This window comes from Carcharodon carcharias, chromosome 33 (assembly GCF_017639515.1).
Source record: "Carcharodon carcharias isolate sCarCar2 chromosome 33, sCarCar2.pri, whole genome shotgun sequence".
NCBI classification, from domain to species: domain Eukaryota; kingdom Metazoa; phylum Chordata; class Chondrichthyes; order Lamniformes; family Lamnidae; genus Carcharodon; species Carcharodon carcharias.
In genome coordinates this window covers 12,758,390-12,779,012 of record NC_054499.1, presented here as the reverse complement: position 1 = coordinate 12,779,012, position 20,623 = coordinate 12,758,390, and the positions used below count along the sequence as shown (strand labels likewise).

Below are 20,623 nucleotides of genomic sequence, written 5' to 3'. Positions count from 1 at the left end.
TCTCAAAATGTCAGCATTTAAATAGAGAATCCAGTTAATATGTAAAAATCTGCAATAAATGAGGTTATATATATATATATATATATATAGATATAGACATAGAGAGAGGGGGGGGGGGTCAGGTTTTCGAATGCCTGCACCTACCAACCCGCATGAAGATCACGATGCTGAACATGGAGAGGACGGTGGGGACCACCACCCCGAAGAAAGTGGAAAGCTTCCTGCTGTCATCCTGCTGAGAGACGGCGACCTCCTCCTGCGATGCAGCCACGCAACTCTCGGCGAAGCCGCCGGCCACATTGTAGAGGCGGTAGTTGAGAAGAGGAGAAGTCTCGCTGGACATGATCAGAGAGAGAGAGAGAGAGAGAGTAATGGGGGGGGAGGGGGGGTGGTTAGAATAAAGAATTCTTTGTAAGACACCACAAAGCGACAGTACAGGGATTTCTCTCCTCCTTCCCCACCCACGACGTTACTGAAATGCACAATGTAACCCTCGCTCACTGAGTGTCCATTTCAAAGGCACCGCAATTGGATACAGCCAGCTGGAAACAATATTGCTACCGGCCCATATCGCCCGCTTGCAACCTGCATTATCCGCAATTGAGCATCATGAGACAATGACCCATGTGATTTCTCTCTCCCTGTGGTTGGTCCCTTTCCCTCTACCCCCCGCCTCCCAGTCCGGTCCTCTTGTCGCCGACTCCTCCATCACACCCGCGGGGCCCCTTCATTTGCTAAAGCGGCACAAGAGCGTTTTTTTTTATTCATTTGTCAGGCGGAGACGCCCTTCTTCACTCATGCATAACCCCCTCCCCACTCCCTGTCTCCTCTAAAGGGCCACTGCCGTTCTGGAGCGGCTGGGAATCAATATAATTTCAATCCCCCCCCCCCCCCACTTTATAAAAGGATGCAATGGTTAGAGTGTTAGTACTTGGTAACACTCTCATCTGCTGTGAAGAGAGATATTTGCATTCATACAACGATTACATGTCCCTTAATCAATTAATTTTGAATTGTTGCTACTGTTGTACGGTACGAAACCTAACAGTTCGCGCACAGCAAGCTCCCACAAACAGCAATGTGATAATGAGCAGATTTTTTGTTTGTGATGTTGATTGAGGGGTAAATATTTGCCTGCCCAGGGGACACTTGGGAGCACTCCCCTGCTCTTCTTCAAAATAAGGATCAATGTGTTTTTATTTTTGCATCCACCTGAAGCGCAGGCAGGGCCCCCGTTCGATATCCCATCCAAAAGGCAGCACCTCTGACTTTGCAACACTCTCAGCGTTAGATTTCTGTGTTCAAGCCCCTGGAGTGGAGCTTGAACCAAAATGAGTTAAAATTTTAAAAAGATGCAGAATTGGAGGTGCAACCGAGACCTTGGAGGGTTGTGGGGCAAGAGGAGCTTGTATAGACAGGGAGGGAGGGTGCGTGAAGCTGTGGAGGGATTTGAAAACTGGAGTGTTGGAACATGTAACACAAAATGTACCATTCTGTTACTAAAGTAGAAATTGTTTTCTTTTGACACACCCTGATTAATGTCATAAAGTCTAGTGGCTGTAAATAAATACAGCCTGGGGGTCATTCAGAGTTTAATTGCTTTATGGTGAGGAAAGTTTGGAGGTCGGCAGGGCCATGTAAAGTTTGCATTGGAGCTCAGCAAAAGCAGCACGAGAGACCTTTGATACTTAAAACTGTCCATCAGAACTTGAATGGATGCTTTCAAAACATCTATACAGAACCAACTGATTCCCTGCTAACAGCCTCAATGTTCTGTGGTTCATCTTTTCTCTGAGATTTCTGAGCTCTGGAATGCATTGTCAACTGGTGTGTTCTCTTCCTTAAAGATTCTTAACTGGAATAGAAATCACATCATATGGAATCTAAGTGGATTAAAAGTTAATCCACGCACGCTCCACATGACATCCTGGTCTGCTTTTAATCACCCAGGAACATGCAGAGGTCACTCAGCCCCTCAAACCTGTTTCCCAATTCAATAAGGAAAACAGAGTTAACGTTTCGAGTCCGTAAGATTCTTCGTCAGATGAAGAGTTGTGATTTGAGTCATATGGACTCGAAATGTTAACTCTGTCTTCCTCTCCACAGATGCTGTCAGACCTGCTGAGATTTTCCAGCAATTTTTGTTTTTGTTTCAGATTTCCAGCATCCTCAGTATTTTGCTTTTATCCCAGTTAAATAAGATTGTGGCTGATTTACAACCTGTAATGAACAATGTATAACTTTAAGTTGAGATTATATATATATATACATACATCTGTATGTTAAGAAAGGTAAAAATGGTTTCAGTTTCATTTAGGTTTTGTTTATGAACCTTGGTACCTGGGTGAGTGGTGAGGAGGGTGTAAAGAAGCTTCAAGGCGATTTAGACAAGTTTGAGTGGGTGGGCAAATAAATGGCTGATGCAGTGTAACATAGATAAGTGTGAAGCTAGCCACTTCGATAGGAAAAACAGAATGGCAGTGTATTATTTAAATGGTGATAGATCGGGAAATGTTGATGGATGAAGGGATCCGAGAGTCTTTCCACATCAGTCACTGAAAGCAAGCGTGGTGTAGCAAGCAGTTAGGAAAGCAAATGGTACGTTGGCCTTCATTGCAAGAGGATTTGAATATAGGAGCAAGGATGTCTTAGTTCAGCTTGGTAAGATGACACCTGGGGCAGAATTTTCCACCTGTCGAGGGGGAAGTTCAGGAGCAGGCATGTGGAGGTGTACCTCCGATCGGCACCCCCAATTGGGGGCACGCCGCCATTTTACGTGGGCAAGCCTCCAGGAAGTGCTATGCGCTCCCTGTGCAGGCAGGCAGAGGGGATTCCTTGAGGCGAGAGTGACCTTTTTCACGCATACGCGTGAAAGAACGCACTCATCTCCCTGTGGCTAAGTGCTGCCTCAGGGAGATCAGCTCCACATTAATAAACATTAAAAACAGAAAAAAAAATTTCCCTGATGTGTCCCCTCATGTGACACTGTCACATGAGTTGGGACACGTCCATCACTTTTAGTTACACTTTTATTAAATTTTTTAAAACCTACATGAGACCTCATCCCACCCGTGGATGAGGTTTGACACTTTTTCCAATGTCCGCCAGGGCTCCCAGCCTGCTCGCCGACTTTAAGGTTGGACGGGCAGGTCCACTAATTACGTTAATTACTTTGTCAATGGCCTCAATTGGCCATTGACAGGTCGGTGGGTGCACAGCTGATTCGGCTGAGCCCCTGCTGACCTGAAAATTGAAATGAAGCAGGGTGAGGTCAGGAGTTCAGCCCAATGTCATCCCGTGTCGTTTTATGCATTGGCGAATGGGCCCCACCCCCCTGCTCGCCGACTGGGAAATCCTGGCCATTGAGTATTGTCTGCTGTTTTGGTCTCCTTACCTAAGAAAGGATATACTTGCCATAGAGCAAGTGCAGCGAAGGCTCACCAGACTGATTCCTGGGATGGCAGGATTGTCATATGAGGATATATTGGGTTGACTAGGCCTGTATTCACTGGAGTTTAGAAGAATGAGAGGAGGTCTCATTGAAACGTATAAAATTCTGACAGGGCTGGACAGACTGGATGCAGGGATGATGTTTCCTCTGGCTGGGGACAGGGTTCTAGAACAAGGGGTCACAGACTCAGGATATGGGGTAGGCCATTCAGGACTGAGATGAGGAGAAATTTCTTCACCTAGATGGGGGTGAACCTATGGAATTCTCTACCACAGAGGCTGTGGAGGCCAAGTCACTGAATATATTTAAGAAGGAAATAGATTTCTAAAGGAGTCAAGGGGTATGGGAAGAGAGCAGGAGTATGGCGTTGAGATGGAGAATAAGCCATGATCACATTGAATGGCGCAGCAGGCTTGAGGGGGACGAATGATCTACTCCTGGTTTCTCCGTTTCTATGATAGACTTGTGACTAAAAGGTTTCAAGTTTTTGGGGTTTGTTTGTATATATACATTTTTAATGAGGTCTTACAGCCCCTGAAGTTAAAGAGATGGGGTTGAAAGTTCAGTGATTCTGGAAAACAAAACACAAAGTAGCAGTAGTGATCCAGGAACACAGACATAGGAAGGACAGGAGTTGAGAGAGGGGAGGACAGTGTGCATGTATGTGTGTGTGTGTGTGTGTGAGAGAAAACAGGGAGTTGAAGCTGGTAAGAAAACTGCAAGGCTAGTGGGACAGTAGTTAACTGAATAATCAGTTATGGAACTCAGTAAAGTGATCAGTTTAGCAGAGGTGCTACTCGCTCTGCAGTCGAAGAAACATCGAGTTTAGAGTGCAATGTTGGAGTGTCTCGGGGAGTGAAATGACTTGGGTGAGAAGCATCACATGAATGCTCAGGAATTCACTGGAAGAAAGTTGTTTGCCAATCTCAAGTGAGAAGCCTTTGTGTCGAGGTTTATGTGTCTGTAAAGATAATGCTGTGATAAAGGAATAGTGGGAATTTGAATCATCTTGTGTTTGTATTGAGATCTTTACAACCTATTTGTCTGGTGCAGTATAGTTCACTTTTCTTAACTTTCCTTGACGGATTCTAAAAAAAGTTAGGATCTATCAAGCCAGGTTTCACTCTGGAATCTGGCTTGCCCAGTATTAACATCAGCTGTGATCATAACAAACCTAACTCCACATCCTCACCTTTACCCCATATCCCTTAATACCTTTGGTTAACACCAATCTACCAATCTCAGATGTAAAATTATCAGTTGATCTCACAACAATTGCTAGTTGTGCAAGAGAGTTCCTAATTTCACTCCTAAGGTCTGGCTCTAATTTTTAGACTGTGCCTCCCCAACCAGTGGAGATAGGGTAGATAGAAACTATCTGTTCCCCTTAATATCTTGTAAATCAAATCAACCCCAACCTTCCAAATTCCAGGGAATATAACCCTGGTATATGTAATCTCTCCTTGTAATTTAACTCTTGCAATCCAGATGTTATTCTAGGTAAATCTATACTGCACACCCACCAAGGCCAATATATCCTTCCTAAGATGTGGCACCCAGAACTCACAGTTACTCCCAGTGTGCTCTGACCAGGGCTTTGTGTGGCTGAAAAATGGCTTTCACCCTCTTGTAGTCTCGTCCTCTAGATCAGGGGTTTCCAAACCCTGGGTCACAACCTCTGCTGGGGGTGGCAGGATGATCATTTGGGGTTGCAAGCTCTGTCGAATGGAGACTCTGGCAGGACAGTCCTGGGATTGGCACCAAGGCTCCGTTACACACGATTCTTAGCTCTGAGGCCCCATCAGTTTTCAAAACAGTTGTGGACAAAACCATTGGACACGCCCTCCCACCACGCCACCCAACCCACCCCCTCCCCACACCCTATTATAAAAATGCTTTATTTGGCTGTTTATTTCCTTTGTTCTTTTAAAGTAATTTAGCTTTTTACCCCCCAATCTGAGGTCACACCAATTTTCAAGTATCTCTGGTGTCAGTGGGGAAGTCTGGAGAGCACTGCCAGGCCCAGCATTCCATTAGTCTTTTTGATTCTTTTCCTGTATCTGCTCATGACGTTTTAATGAGGGGGAGAGGATGGGGAGTTGGAGAATTTTTGGCCCTATGTTTTGTCCGCAGTGTGGGAGGAAAGGTCTGATCACAATGTTCCAGACATCATGGGGTGTGTGGCAGACTTGATGGGCCAACTGGTGTCTATCTTGCCTGATATTCTGGTATATTCAAGCATGTATTTGGGTGCACAGTTGTAATGCTAGCCTATCACTTCAATGACATTCCTCAGACACTCCCCCATTGGGACGTGGTCAAAACAGCTCTCAAGATTAATTAGTGGCTAATCATCGTTCACGTTGGGAGGTCTCTTAAACTTCTCCAGATCATAAAAAAAAGCAATGAAAATAACTGGTTATTTCTCCTTCTGTACATTTCTGATGGATTGACTTGTGGTGACTAGTTGCTGCTATATCTGCATGTGACACAGAATTTATAAACTTTTATATAAATAGCTGGGTTGCAATCGATTGAAGGAAATTTCCTCTGGTCTATATATTTCACAAAGTAAATCTATTCAATTTTTAAAATTCATTCCTGGTATGCAAGTGGCACTGGCTGGGCCAGCATTTATTATTACGCACCCTTAATAGTCTTCAAAGTGCCTTCATGAACCGCTGCAGTCCATGTGGTGTAGGTACACCCACAGTGCTGTTCGGAAAGAAGTTCCAGGATTTTGACCCAGCAACAGTGAAGGAATGGCGATATGTTTCCAAGTCAGGACGGGGAGCAGCTTAGAGGGGAATTTGCAGGTGGCGGTGTTCCCATCTATCTGCTGCCCTTGTCCTTCAATGTTGGAGGGGTCATGGGTATTTGGAAGGTGCTATCAAAGGAGGTTTAGCAAGTCGCTGCAATGCATTTTGCAGATGGCACACATGGCAGCCAAAGTGTGCCGGTGGTGGAGGGAGTGAGTGTTTAAAGTGGTGGATGGTGTCAATCAAGTGGGCTGCTTTGTCCTGGATGGTGTCAAGCTTCTTGAATGTTGTTGGATATGTATTCACCCAGTCAAGTGAAGAATATTCTTGTATCTTGTAGATGGAGACAACTTTTTGTGGAGTCAGGAAGTACTCAGACCAGCTCTTGTAGATAAAAGCAAAAAACTGCAGATGCTGGAAATCCAAAACAAAAACAAAAAAACCTGGAAAAACTCAGGTCTGGCAGCATCTGCAGAGAGGAACACAGTTAACATTTCGAGTCCGAAATAGAAAGAGAAGTGAAATATTTCAGCTCTTGTAGTCTCCGTATTAATGTGGCTGATCCACTTAAGGTTTTGGTCAATGGAAACAACATATGAAACAATACCAGCTCGACCTGCCTCACTATTTAATTGTGGTGCGAGAACTTCAGTCTTTGTATATCCCTGCCCAAATTCTTCTATCAGTGCAGTGCTTTACTGCAAGTGATCAGGTAAGAAAGTGTGATCAGTCAAGGTCTTATTGAATGGGGGAAGCAGGCTCTAATTTCCAGATGTCCTGCTCCGAATTCTTGCGCAGCAACTCACCAAGGCTCCTTCAACAGCACCTTCCAAACCCACGACCTCTACCATTTAGAAGGACAAGGGCAACAAATGCATGGGAACACTACCACCTACAAGTTCCTTCCCAAGTCACACACACTATCCTGACTTGAAACTATATCGCCATTCCTTCGGTGGTGTTGGGTCAACTTCCTGGAATTCCCTCCTTAACAGCACTGTTTGCACCTACAGGACATAGACTGCAGTGGTTCATCATCACCCTCTCAAGGGCAATTAGGGATGGGCAATAAATGCTGGCCTAGCCAGTGATGCCCACATCCCATGAAAAAGCATTATTCTATTACTAATCACCCTCCTCACCCAAGGGGTGAAATGACCATATGGGAAAGTAAATAAATAACCAGTAAATAATTCAGAATGATGTATTATCATTGCCCTCTCTTGGCTATGAGAATTTTCAAGAAGCTTGTGTCCTTTCAGGGGTTCTAGTCTGCTACTGACCCTTCCAACGTCTCATTGACTGCCTGCTTTAACAAGATTCCTTTGCAGAGGGGACATTAAAACCAAGCAGCACCTGACACTAACACCTTAAAGACAATTGAGGCAAATAGCATTGATGCATTTAAGTGGACGATCGACAAACACAAAGAACGGAATAGTTGTTAAGCCAATAAGGAGAGAGGAAGAGGGACGAAAGGAGGCTTGTGTGGAGCATAAACACCGACAGGAACCAATTACACAAGAAATTGGAGCAGGAGTAGGCTGAATTGAGCCTTCTTCACCATTGAATAAGATCAAGGCTGATCTTCTGCCTCAATGTGTGGTGAGATGGTGGTGTAGTGGTAATGTCACTGGACTAGCAATCCAGAAGGCTGGGCTAATGCTCCAGGGACGTGGGTTCAAATTCCACCACGGCAGATGGTGGAATTTAAAGAACAAAGAAAAGTACAGCACAGGAACAAGCCTGCGCTGATCATATTGCCCGTCAACTAAAACATTTTGCACTTCCGGGGTCCGTATCCCTCTATTCCCATTCTATTCACGTATTTGTCAAGTTTGTAAATTCAATTAATAAGATCTGAAACTGAAAGCTAGTCTCAGTGCTGGTCTCACTAATGCCCATTAAGGAAGGGGATCTGCCCTTACATGGTCTGGCCATGTGGCTCCAGACCCACAACAATGTGGATGACTCTTAACTGCCCCTCTGAAATGGCCCAGCAGGCCATCAGTTCAAGGGCACTTAGGGATGGGCAGCAAATGCTGGCCTTGCCAGTGACGCTCACATCCCATGAAAGAATAAATAAAAGCAAAATTCCACCTATCCCCATATTCCTCGATTCCCTCATTTGGGCCAAATGGCCTGTTTTGTATAAAAAACACAGTAAAGACAACACATGTCAACTTTTTAATCAGACAGGCACTTTCATGGTTGAGCTAATCCAGGTCACACTTTGTCAAGACAGACGTATAAAAATACATTTCCTATTCAAAAGCTGTGTGTGTGTGTGTGTGTGTGTGTGTGTGAGTGTGGGGTGGTCCAGGCCCTTTCATGTTAAACATGGGACAGAAAGAAAAATGAAAGTTAAAATGTACTATAGTAGGTCTAAAGACTAACTGAATATGTAACTTTTAAAAACTTACTTACAGCAAGATAATGGATTCTTAACAGCTACCAACTCTTCATCCAGTTTTATTTTAACTGAAGCGAGTAGTGAAATGAGAGATAATTGTTCACAATTATTCTCAAATTACGTTTCAAACCAGGTTTAAAAATTGCATTAAGCTAAAAGTGAAATAAAAACAGAAAATACTGCAAGTATTCAGCATGTCAGGCAGCATCTGTTAAATTGAGAGAGAGAGAGAGAGAAAAGCATAGTTAATGTTTTAGGCTGCTGACCTTTTGCAGATGCTGCCAGACCTGCTGGGTGTTTCCAGAATTTTCTGTTCTTATCCGAAAGATGCATCGTCACCCGATCTGTCTTCCTCACAGAAGGCACCAACTTGCTTACTGAACACCATTCCCTCCGATATATTACCACATTTTCTGACTTGGAGCCTAGATTATGTTACAGTCAACCTTAAGCCTGACCACACTGTGATCAGGACGGTGGAGAAACCCTGGTTTCATATTCTTCCCTTCCCAAGGGGAGCACAATCAGGAATAATATACTCCTCCTGTGCTGGTACATGGGGGCAGGGGGTATCAGCTTTCTGTATTTCACATATGCTTTTGGTTCATGATTTATCAGAAGAGATTCATCAGTTGGATATTTTGTTCATGTATTGGCAGAATATTACGAATATCCTCTCTAGCTCTGGAAATGACAGGAGTTAAAATTTCCTGCTGGCCCTTTTTAAAAAAAATTGACACCCAGCACCATGCAAAAATTAACTAAAAAGAACGAAACCGGCAAGTGCTGGGGCAGGGGGTTGGCAGTGGGGGCAAAAGGAAAAAGCACAGCCTGTCCCTGAACAAATCAGACGCATTCAATTTTTTGTGTCTTCAGCTCCCATCTCAAACCTCTGTGAATTCTTTCTGCAGAGGCGGGTTGAGCTGCTGTAGGCTTCCACCGTTTCATTCCCCCACCTCGGGTTTCCGACATACACAGGGCTGATTGACCTGGTGGGGCCTCACGATGAGGCACGGATCGGGCGATTGCGGCCTGGGCTTCCGATTTCACATCCGTTCTGCTTCAGTTGTGCCGTCATTATTGACGAACATCCACATTCCTCTGGTATCTCAGTGAATATGGTAACAATTTGATAAAGACCAGATAATGTTTCATTTGTGATGTTGATCGAGGGATAAATATCGAATTAGTTGGGGGGGGGGGGGGGGGGGGGTGGGGGAGGAGGAGGGGGGGGGAGGAGGAGGAGGAGGAGGAGGAGGGAGGGAGGGAAGAACTCCCTTGCTCTTCTGCAAAATAGTCCCATGGGATCTTTTACACCCACTTGAGCAGGTAGATGGGACCCCAATTCAATGTCTCATCCAAGAGACGGCACCTCCGACAGTGCAGTGCTCCGTCACTGCTGCACTGGAGTGTCAGTCTAGCTGTTTTATGCTCTCAAGCCTGGAGGGGACTTGAACCCAGAACCTTGTGGTTCAGAGGAGTGACACACATTTAGGTGGATGAGAAAAGGTGGGGCTTGCGAGACAGCAGTTATTCCCTAACCAGCGCTCCTGGCGAGTGCCGATCCTTAAGCAGGAAAACAGCCCTTTTTTAAAATCACCAGCCCAGCCCTCTAAACGCTCCCGAGGCAAAACGAGATCAAGAAAGATGGGAATCCTAGGAACTGCTGCAGAGCGTAACGTCTGCCCATCCTCACAGTTTGAAACGATACAGGAAGGCCAAGAAGGGACGAAAGAGGTGGAGAGGCCAATTGGGAGTGGTTGGGGGGAGACGGTGGCGAAAGCAGGGTAAAGGCTTACAATCCACTGGAAAACTCAAAGGTTACTGAAACGCACCATCTAAATTCATCCATGATTTGCAATCAATTCTCCTAACGTTTAAGCAACACTTGCGAGTACATTTAAAATGTCACATCCTTTAGAGATGGAATTCTTTTGCGTGTCTTCGGTAAGGCAAATCCACACAGATCTACTACAGGCCTGCACAAGCTCGCCATCAACGTACCAGGTTGAAAGTACATGGGCTTGTACCCAATATTTGCCCTGTCTCCGATAAAAATCTCCCCCATATAAGTCCCAGCCCTCGGTTGACACTGCCATCTGCTGCTCCCTGGTGGTCAGTTTAACAAACAGCACCAGTAAAAGCCAAGAGCAGGCAGAGGCACTCTAAACAGAGAAACACAAAGGAGAAAATTTGGGATACACGCAATCTTAAAGAAAAACACAGGGAATACATCAAATTACCAGCAGATGCAGATACATTATCTTAGGATACATATTCATTTGAAATAAAACAATTTTGGGATTCTGGCTGCCAGCACAGCGTGATATAAAAGACAGGGAACCAGGACCATACAAATATAACTGGAGTGTTTTGGGTTTTGGAAACCTATCAAACATTTCTCTTGTTCTTTGCTTTTTGCCTTTTCTCGTGGGTCTTGGTGCTGCTTGATTCAGATCCACCTGAAACAGAACAAGGAGTGAGGAAAAAAAAAAATTCACAGTGACAGGTGTTTAAACTATTTCTTAATAAAATGGGAATGGTTTGCTTGGCTCTTTCAAAGGGTTAAATAGTCAACCATTTTGAGTGGAACTGGAGCCCATCGAGGCTCCGGCTGGGCAGGGTGTGACGGACGAGAGTGCGTGTGAGCGTGATGTGTGCGCACGATGTGCGAGATGTGCCTTGCACAGTCGAAAAGCTCACTGTGGAAAATGGGTACTTAGCTGAGAAACTAGTCAGGATGTTGCTCTCCACGCCACCACACAATGGCGGGAGTAGGAATCTCCAGCAGAAGAAAATAAACTAGGATAACCCTGATGCACATTCTCACCACTCTCCAGTTAAAGAAATTTCTCCCAAATTCCCAATTGGATTTATTGGTGATTATCGAATATTCATGGCCTCTAGTTTTGGTCTCCCTTCCACCCACTGCAGTCTTTTCCGTTTAGCTACATAGCTCACCCCCCCACTTTCTCTCTCTGTGGGCTGGTGCATACCATCTGTGACTAAATTACATGTGGATTTCTCACAGCCTCTTCCCCTCGCTGCGTGGAGTTGGCGAAGTAGAGCTTCACTTTATGACCATCTATCTCCACATTCTGCATCTCCACCCTCGTCCTCGCAGCCTCCTCTGCTGTTTTAAAGTCAACATAGGCAAACCTACAAAGCAAACAACCAACAACTTCAACAACGTCAGCCTTGTCGTTTGGTCTCAATGTTTCTTCATTCATTCTATGAGTAAATTGCTGGCAGTATTTGTCCGTGCTTATTTGTAAGACAATACCATATTTTGTTTGATGTACAGGGTGGCATCAAGAGTTGGTGGAGACTGCCAAAACTCCTCCGCAGAGCTCCCAGTGGTCTGAGTCTCAAACTACACCATGAAAGCTGACATTGCAAAACTCAATGGGGAAATACTGACATAGCAACTTACACTGGCAGAAAAACCGTAACCAAAATATCGTGACATATCGTCAGGTTTACAGGCGGGAAGGGTACACTATATACATGTCATGCGAGGCAAGCCTTCCCATATCTCACCCCTAGAGTTGGAAGCCTGACTGATTCCTGTGATATGGAATTTTACCAATAGAGGAATTAAAGGAAACAATTAAAAAAGATAAGCTCCTTAATAACCCAGAACTTAACGCACCTTTGAATGTTTAATATTTCAACCATTATTTTACAGGTAGGCCCTAGCTATGTAGTGTCTTTTTCAGCCTCAGGACGTCCCAAAGCAAACCACAGTACTTTTTTTGAAGTTTGGTCACTATTGTACAGTAGGAAATGTGGCAGCCAATTTGCGCACAGCAAGCTCCCACAAACAGCAATATAGCAATAACTGGGGTAGCGTGTTTTTGTTTTGGTAATGTTAGTTGCGGGATAAATCTTGGTTAAAAAAAAAAACCCAGGAAAAACTTCCCAACTCTTCTGCAAAACAGTGGTATGAGATCTTTTATGCCCGATTGAGGGGGCAGATCGGGCCTTGGGCTAACAGCTCACCAGACAGCGGTACCTCTGACAATGCAGCACCCATTCTACTATACTGGGAGCATCAGCCTAGATTTTGTGCACAAATGCGTGGGACCTGAACCTGCGTTCTCTATGCCAGGACAGCAGATTAGGTCAGGAGTGCTCACCGTTTGGCTGCGTTCTGTGGTAACCTGGCATTCACAGCCCCCTTGAAGGTTGATTTCAACGTTCCAGCCGTTGTTTTAGTTGACAGGCCCCGTATAAACAGGGAGCTGGTGGGACCTGAAATGAGAGAAAATAAGTCAGTAAAACCTTCAGATACTTGCCTCTGGTTTCCAACCAGGCCTGGATGAAGAGGCCATCACTCACGGTGCAGGACAGCACCATCGCTGGAGAGGGCAGGAGAGAAGATACTATAAAATAACGTAGTAATAGTTAGCTGGGCAATGCCAAACTCTGCTGACGGAATCAAGAAGGGAAGGGAAGGGAAGGAGTTCCACTGTATTGCAATCTTCATAAAGATTGGCCGGGGTTTTATGGGCTGGAAATTAAATCCCGCCTCCACCAATTCTGGGAGTCCCGACTGGATTTAACTGCCTGGTGCCGGGAAGTCCATCGCTTTAAGGGACAAGATCTCGCCAACACCTACTGGCCAATTGGAGAGCCAGTAGCGCCACCGGGAGCAGCGGCCACAGCTGGGACTGCACCCAGCCAGAGAGCAGCATGGACCAAAATAAGTGAGGTCGCCAGGGTTGGTCAGGTAGGACCTTACAAGGGGACAGGGTATTGTATGGTTGGTGAGGATGGGGGTGGGGGCGCGGTGTGTTTTCTCTCAGGGACAGCCATCACCACCAGGATAGGCCCTCATTGGGTCCAATCAGAAGGCACCCCCCACCTTCCTCAAGCCTGTAGGGTTCACCAGGCAGTCTTCCCATGTGCCTTGGAGCCCAACCACCTCTGGTAAAATTCCAGTGGTGATGGGAGAAGGCCCTTGACTGGCCAATTAAGGGCCTTAAAAGGCAGGAAGGCTGACCACCACCTTCACCACCGCTGGTAAAATGCCAGTGGCAGCAGGAAGCCCATGGACATACCAGGCCCCTGCCTCCCACCAGATTTTTTTTTGGCCCCAACCCACCTCCCAAGCCCAGTCTTTGAGGTCCTGCGAAATACTGGTCATTGAATCAGGGCATGACCATTTCAACAATGTGAGGAGAGAAACGTGTTGTGCAGTGTGTCTCCCAGTTCACAGCAGCACTGACCATGGCATCAACAGGAGAAAGGCAAAAGAAAAGCTGGCCGAGAGAGGAGATCACCTCTCTAACAGAGCTTTTGTTGTACCCTATCTGGCTGTGTAAGAAGAGGCTCTCTAGGTCCAAGAACAATCATAGGCTCACATAATAGGGTAAACCTGGAGAAAACTGAAACCCTAACAATCTGTATCAATGATATGGAGAAAAGAAGGGAATCATATATCCAAGTTTGCAGGTGATAAGAGGCATACTAGGCTGTGTAGATGGGAATAGGAAGGTTAAAAGCTGACATACAGACTAAAGCTGTAGCAAAAAGGCGCAAGCTTATTTGAGTGCAGCGAGGCCGAGTGCTTAATTCTGGGAATTTGGTGCAGTGAGGGAGGTGGTGCTTTCTGGTCTTTTACAAAAAAAGAGTGGTTTAAGGGAGGGAGCCAAAGGTAGTGAGGCCAGACAGCCATAGCCTGGAGGCATTAATTAGATGAGTTGGTAACGAGTTCCCTGGGCCTGCATCCTAGTGTCTTAAAAGAAGTGCCTGTGAAGATACTGGATGCATTGGCTATAATCTTCCAAAATTTCCCAGATTCTGGAAAAGTCCCAGTGGATTAGAAACCCACAAATGTAACACTTCTATTCAAGAAGATGAGACAGAAAGCAGCTAGCCTAACATCTGTCATTAGGAAATCCTAGGATCCATTATTAAGGAGGTAGCAGCAGGACATTTAGAAAATCACAGTACAGAAAATCAGACAAGAGTCGACATGGTTTTGTGAAAGGGAAATAGCATTTGACAAAGTTAGAGTTCTTGGGGGCGGGGGGGCATTGTTGTGACTCTGTTAGGGACTGTTAACGTTTAAACCAGAAATCCGAACACCCAGCAATTAACTGACAGAACTACGCCACAAGGTTTCACATTTTTAAACAAAAACAAAAACTTTAATGTATATAAAGAGAAATTAAACAAAGCAAGCACCATTAACTTAACACTATAGCTTAAAGATTTATGCTATAAATTCAGCTCTACTTTTTACTCCCACCACCGCCAAAGAGTTCCCTTATCTTACAAAATATTGAAGATTCCTTCACCTTTCCTGGAGGTATGCCACAGCCCTCCAGAATTCATTTGAATTCTCCTTAGCATTCTAGCTATTCTTCAAGTAAAATTCTATGGGGGTTCCTTCCATTAGCTTTTTGGCTACACAACCCTCCAACCCTTTTCTTTATAGGCCTCATTACTATGGATGCCTCAGCTCCTTGTTTGAATTGCTGGTAGATATCCAACTGCCTTCCAAGCCAATTCTGCTGACTGCTTTCTGCCGCATTGCTCTGTGAGGGCCACTGTAGATTTATTCCATGATCTGCAAACTACAGCAAATCTTCCAACTGCTTTTTCCTCAGGAAATCCAAACTGAGATTGAGCCCCACCCGCCTTCCATGCGATGAACAATGACGTTAGAATTTTCTCTGGACGTCTGGCTGACTAATAGGAAACAGAGTCGGGATAAATGGGTTATTTTAAGGTTACCAACAATATGAATGGGGTGCCGCAGGGTTCAGTGCTGGGCCTCTACTATTTACAATCTACATTAATGACTTGGATGAAGGGATGGTCAGTATTGTAGTCAAAATTGCAGATGATACAAAAATGGATAGGAAAGCAAGTTGTGAGGAGGAGACAAGGAGTCTGCAAAGGGATATAGTAAGGTTAAATGGGTGGGCAAAAAACTGGCAGGTGGAGTATAATATATAATGTAGGAAAATGTGAGGCTGTCCACCTTGGCAGGAAGAATAGAAAAAGAGATTATTATTTAAATGGGGAGAGGCTGCAGAACACTGCAGTACAGAGGGATCTGGGTGTCCTTGTACATGAATCACAAAGTGTCAGCATGCAAGTACAACAAATAACTAGGGAAGCAAATGGAATGTTGGACTTTATTGTAAGGGGGGATGGAGTATAAAAGAGGGGAAGTCTTGCTACAGGACATGTACAGGACATTGGTGAGATCAAACCTAGAATACTGTGTAGAGTTTTGGTCTCCTTAGTTAAGAGATACACTTGCATTGGAAGCAGTTCAGAGAAGGTTCACTAGGCTGATTCCTGGGATGAAGGGGTGGAGCAGGTTGGGCTTGTACTTATTGGAGTTTAGAAGAACAAGAGGTGATATTATCAAACACATTAGATTCTGAGGGGGATGCTGAGAGGATGTTCCCCTTTGTAAGGGAAATATAGAATTGGGGGCACAGTTTAAAAATAAAAGGTCTCCCTTAAGATGGAGATGTGGAAGAATTATTAGTCTTTGGAATTCTCTTCCCCAGTAGGCAGCAGAGACTGGGTCATTGAATATATTCAAGGCTGAGGTAGACAGATTTTTGATCTGAAAGGGAGTCAAGAATTATGGGGAGGGAGAGGCGGGGATGTGGAGTTAAGGCCACAATCAGATCAACCATGAGCTTACCGAATGGTGCAGCAGGCTCGATGGGCTGAATGGCCTACTTCAGTTCCTATTTCGAATGATCTTATGAAATGTGTGGCACACATGGATTCCAGTATGGCTAAGTATGAGCGCATCCATTTTAAATTCTAGAAATGGCAAAAGACTGAGAACTGTGGAAGGGGATTAGACTCTACACAACTCTTTAAAAGTTACTAGACAGGGACAAAACAATTTAAAAATCAATACAGAAGTTGACCTTTTTATCAAAAGGCTAACATTCAAAGGGAAAGAAATGATGCTCCAATCGTATAGAACCTCAGTTAGGCCCTGTCTGGAGGTCTGGGCCTTGTAACTCAGGAAGAATAGCTCCCCCTTCCTTGTCCCATCAAACACTCCCACAGTAGGTACAGCATGAGTCTAGATACAGAGTAAAGCTCCCTCTACTCTACTCCAATTTCAGAAGAGATGCCGTTACTGGACTTGTGTGGCATTATTACACCTGCCACACTAACAAGATTTCCAATCAGTACTAAAATAGGAGCAGTTCATGATGTGAGCTCATTCCCACTAGCAAAGGGACTGAGAATGTCCCAAACTAATATCACTAAATTTTGCAGGCAGCAAAGAATCTAGAACTAGGGGACATAGTTTCAAAATAAGGGAACCCCATTTAGAATGGAGCTGAGGATGAATTTCTTTTCTTACAGGGTCGTGAATCTCTGGAATTCTCTACCCCAGAGAGCTATGGAGGCTGGGTCACTGAACATATTCAAGGTTGAAATAGACAGATTCTGGAACTGTAGGGGAGTCAAGGGTTATGGAGAACAGGTAAGGAAAGTGGAGTCCAGGCCAAGAACAGGTCTTTTGAACAGTGGAGTAGGTTCGAGGGGCCGAATGGCCTCCTCCTGCTCCTATTTCTTAGGTTAGGACAATGTTCACCGATTGGTCTGGGTTCAATCTGACCAGGCGCCATAGGAGACAGGCCAGTGAAGCCCAAAGTGCAAAAAGACACTATGAAACATCTCATTTCCTGATTCCAACATTGGTAGCTTCCATGTCTCAATGTCACACAATGGTGTTACATTATCTAGATGGCTCAAACGACCTGAATTAACCATAATCCCATATCTGGAGCACATGATTACAATGAGAGGCCTGAGTGATGCCATCAGTACATACCGTGACCATCTGATTTCGATTCTGGGCTCTCTTTCCTTTCCTCTATCGCAGCTACTCTAATTGCCTCCCCTGGAAGGCTTTTGCCTTTGAACTCCTTCAAAGCAACTTTGGCTTGTTTTACAGTCTTGTATTCTATGTAGACAATTCTGGAATATCAAAAATAAGTTATAAGATGTAACAAGAGACACAGAAAAGTTTGCACATGGCAGTTTTCAGAAATCTGCTCTTTTTCCTTCATGGGCTTTTGAATCCTCTTGCAGTGAGAGAACGTACAGCACAAAGTGAGGCCATTTGGCCCATCATGCCTATGCTCTTTTGTAGAGTGAGTTTATCAGTCCAACTTCCCTTGCTCTTTTCCCATTTCCTTTTAAATCTTTTCCCTTCAAGTATTTTTTTAATTCTTTCACGGGGTGTGGGCATTGCTGGCGATATCAGCATTTGTTAACCATCCCTAATTGCCCTTAAACTGAGTGGCTTGCCAGGCCATTTTGGAGTGTAGTTAAAAGTCAACCACAATGGTGAGAGGGGCCTGGAGTCACATGTAGGTCAGACAAGGTAAGGATGGCAGGTTTCCTTCCCTGAAAGGCATTGGTGAACCAATGGGCTTTTACATCAATCAATGATGGTTTCATGGTCATCATTACTGAGACTAGCTTTACATTCCAGGTTTCATTAATTGAATTTAAATTCTACCAGCTGCTGTGGTGGGATTTGAACCAGTGTCCCCAGGACATTAGCCTGGGCCTCTGGATTACCAGTCCAGTGATAATGGCCACTATACCACCGTCTTCCTCCTAATTTATCCAGTTCTCTTTTGGAAGTTACTATTGAATTTGCTCCCATCACCCTTTCAGACAGCACTTTCTGTATCCTAACAACTCGCTCTGGAAAAAATGTTTCCTCATGTCACACCAATCACTTTACGACATTCCTGTAATATTCTTTATTGAACCTTTTCAGACGGCCACCAACCAAAGGGCTTAAGCAGTTGCATTAAACAGAAAACAGAGGAACTTTACGCAGAGTCGAAGCTACCTTGGCAATAAACTAAACTAGAGATTCTGTGAGCTAACACTGCTGAGCCCAATCCTGGGCCAACCTCATCCCGAAACCCAGGCTGCCTTCATACTGAGATAAAAACAGAAGTAAAAACAAAAACTGTGGATGCTGGAAATCCAAAACAAAAATGGAATTCTGTTGAAGGGTCATGAGGACTCGAAACGTCAACTCTTTTCTTCTTCGCCGATGCTGCCAGACCTGCTGAGTTTTTCCAGGTAATTCTGTTTCTGTTTACCCTCATACTGATCCCATCACCACAGCAGGGGGCATCCGGCAGTGACCAGAAGCCAAGGTGGACTTTCTTCTTTCTTTCAATCCCGGGAACACCGAGGCCAATAGTTGGGATTCCCAACTTCCCACCCTGGTTAAGCATCAGCTATATCAGCGTGGGCTAGAAATTGAACCGAAGACCGCCTGGTCTGTATGGCTCAATTGCATACTTCTGAGACCTATGGGGAACTCTCCCGCCCACCCTACCCATCCCTTTTAAAATTGATTGGATGTCAGGAGAGAAATTTGAATCATCCAAAACTTTGCTGTCCACGCTAACTCACAACAAGCCCGACCCATCTATTACCCGCTCTGTGGCTCGCTGACACTCAGTGGCTCCCAGTCTGGTAAAGCCTCAGTTTTAACAATCTCATTCTTGCTTTTCAAATCCCCCCATGGTCTTGCCTCCACTCCATCTCTGTAACCTCCTAAAGCCCCACAGACTTCTGTGATTTCAGCACTCCCCCCTATTCTGGCCTCCTGTGCACCCCCCCACGCCGATTTCCATTGGTGGCTGTTCCTTCCCTTAAATCTCTCCGCCTCTCTCTCCTCCTCCTCTTACTTGCTCTTTAAAACCTACCACTTTGATCAAGCTTTTGGTCACCTACCCTACTATCTCAAGTGGTTCAGTGTCAAATTCTGTTCAATAACACTCCTGTGAAGTGCTTTGGGATGATACACCACGTGAAGGGTGCTTTATAAATGCATGTTGTTGTTGATAAGGCAACAGGTTTACTCACCTTTGCGATTGGTTGTCCTTAGATACTCGGACATCCTCAGCATTATTAAATACAGATTTTAGATATTTTTTACTCAATGGGTAAGGGAGGTTTTTCACCATAAGAATCTTCCTTTTCCCTGCAGGAACAATAATTTGTACTTTCAGTATTTTGCAAACAGCATTTTTGTATTCCAGGCAAGTGGCACAAAATGGAATATATATCCAAAATTACTGCCTGGTGTCAGTAATAAACACTCCTAGCGCAGGTACAGCACATGCTTTGATACAGGGTAAAGCTCCCTCTACACTGTCTCATCAAACAGTAACATTTGCACCACATAAGTGGCAGCACATAATGGCCATGTCAACAAGAGAGAATCTAACCATCTTCCCTTGACATTCAATGGCATTACCATCGCTGAATGTCCCACCATCAACACCCTGGGGTTACCACTGACCAGAAACTGAAATGGACCAGCCATTTAAATACTGTGGCTACAAGAGTAGGTCAGAGGCTAGGAAGCCTGCAGTGAGTAGCTCACCTCCTGACTCCCCAAAGCCTGTCCACCATCTACTAGGCACAAGTCAGGAGTGTGATGGAGTTCTCTCCATTTGCCTGAATGAGTGCAGCTCCAACAATTTTCCAGGACCTTGACTTCGTCTAAGACAAAGCAGCCCACTTGACTGGCACTCCAACCACCACCAACTTAAACATTCACTCTCTATCACTGGTGTACGGGAGCATCAGTGTGTACCATCTACAAAATGCACTGTAGCAGTTCACCAAGGTTTCTTCAACAGAACTTTACAAACCCACGACCTTTACCACCCAGAGGGACAAGGACAGTAGATGCATGGGAACACCACCACCTCCAAGTTCCCCTCCAAGCCTTCCTATTTTGGAACTACATCGCTGTTCCTTCATTACTGCCGAGTAAAAATCCTAGAATTCCTTTCTCTACAGCACTGTGGGTGTACCTACATTACTCGGACTGCAGCGGTTCAAGAAGGTGGCTCACCACCATCTTCTCAAGGGTACTAGCCTTGCCGACAACACCCTCATCCCATGAACAAATACATTTTTAAAAACTCCCAGGGCAGATAACGCCCTGAGTTA

The 20,623-nt window shown here is 44.9% G+C and overlaps 2 protein-coding genes across 5 annotated transcripts in view; both read right to left on the bottom strand.

Annotated features, from left to right (window-relative positions):
• Nucleotides 1-355, bottom strand: part of slc12a9 (solute carrier family 12 member 9) — a 39,928-nt gene extending 39,573 nt beyond the window's left edge. For 3 of the 4 annotated variants that reach the window (XM_041178819.1, XM_041178821.1, XM_041178820.1), the window contains exon 1: nt 145-355. In XM_041178819.1, the coding sequence (XP_041034753.1) occupies nt 145-343 (199 nt within the window). In that variant the 5' untranslated portion in view covers nt 344-355. The remainder of the gene's footprint in view (nt 1-144) is intronic. The other variant, XM_041178822.1, reaches the window with a different exon arrangement.
• Nucleotides 356-11,038: 10,683 nt separating this feature from the next.
• The window catches only part of LOC121272247, a 131,606-nt gene continuing 122,021 nt past the window's right edge, over nt 11,039-20,623 (bottom strand). Inside the window, exons 37-41 of the mRNA XM_041178776.1 lie at nt 19,526-19,643; nt 17,457-17,602; nt 12,763-12,877; nt 11,620-11,782; nt 11,039-11,085 (exon numbers count right to left, since the gene is read on the bottom strand). Coding sequence (XP_041034710.1) covers nt 11,629-11,782; nt 12,763-12,877; nt 17,457-17,602; nt 19,526-19,643 — 533 coding nt within the window. The 3' untranslated portion in view covers nt 11,039-11,085; nt 11,620-11,628. The remainder of the gene's footprint in view (nt 11,086-11,619; nt 11,783-12,762; nt 12,878-17,456; nt 17,603-19,525; nt 19,644-20,623) is intronic.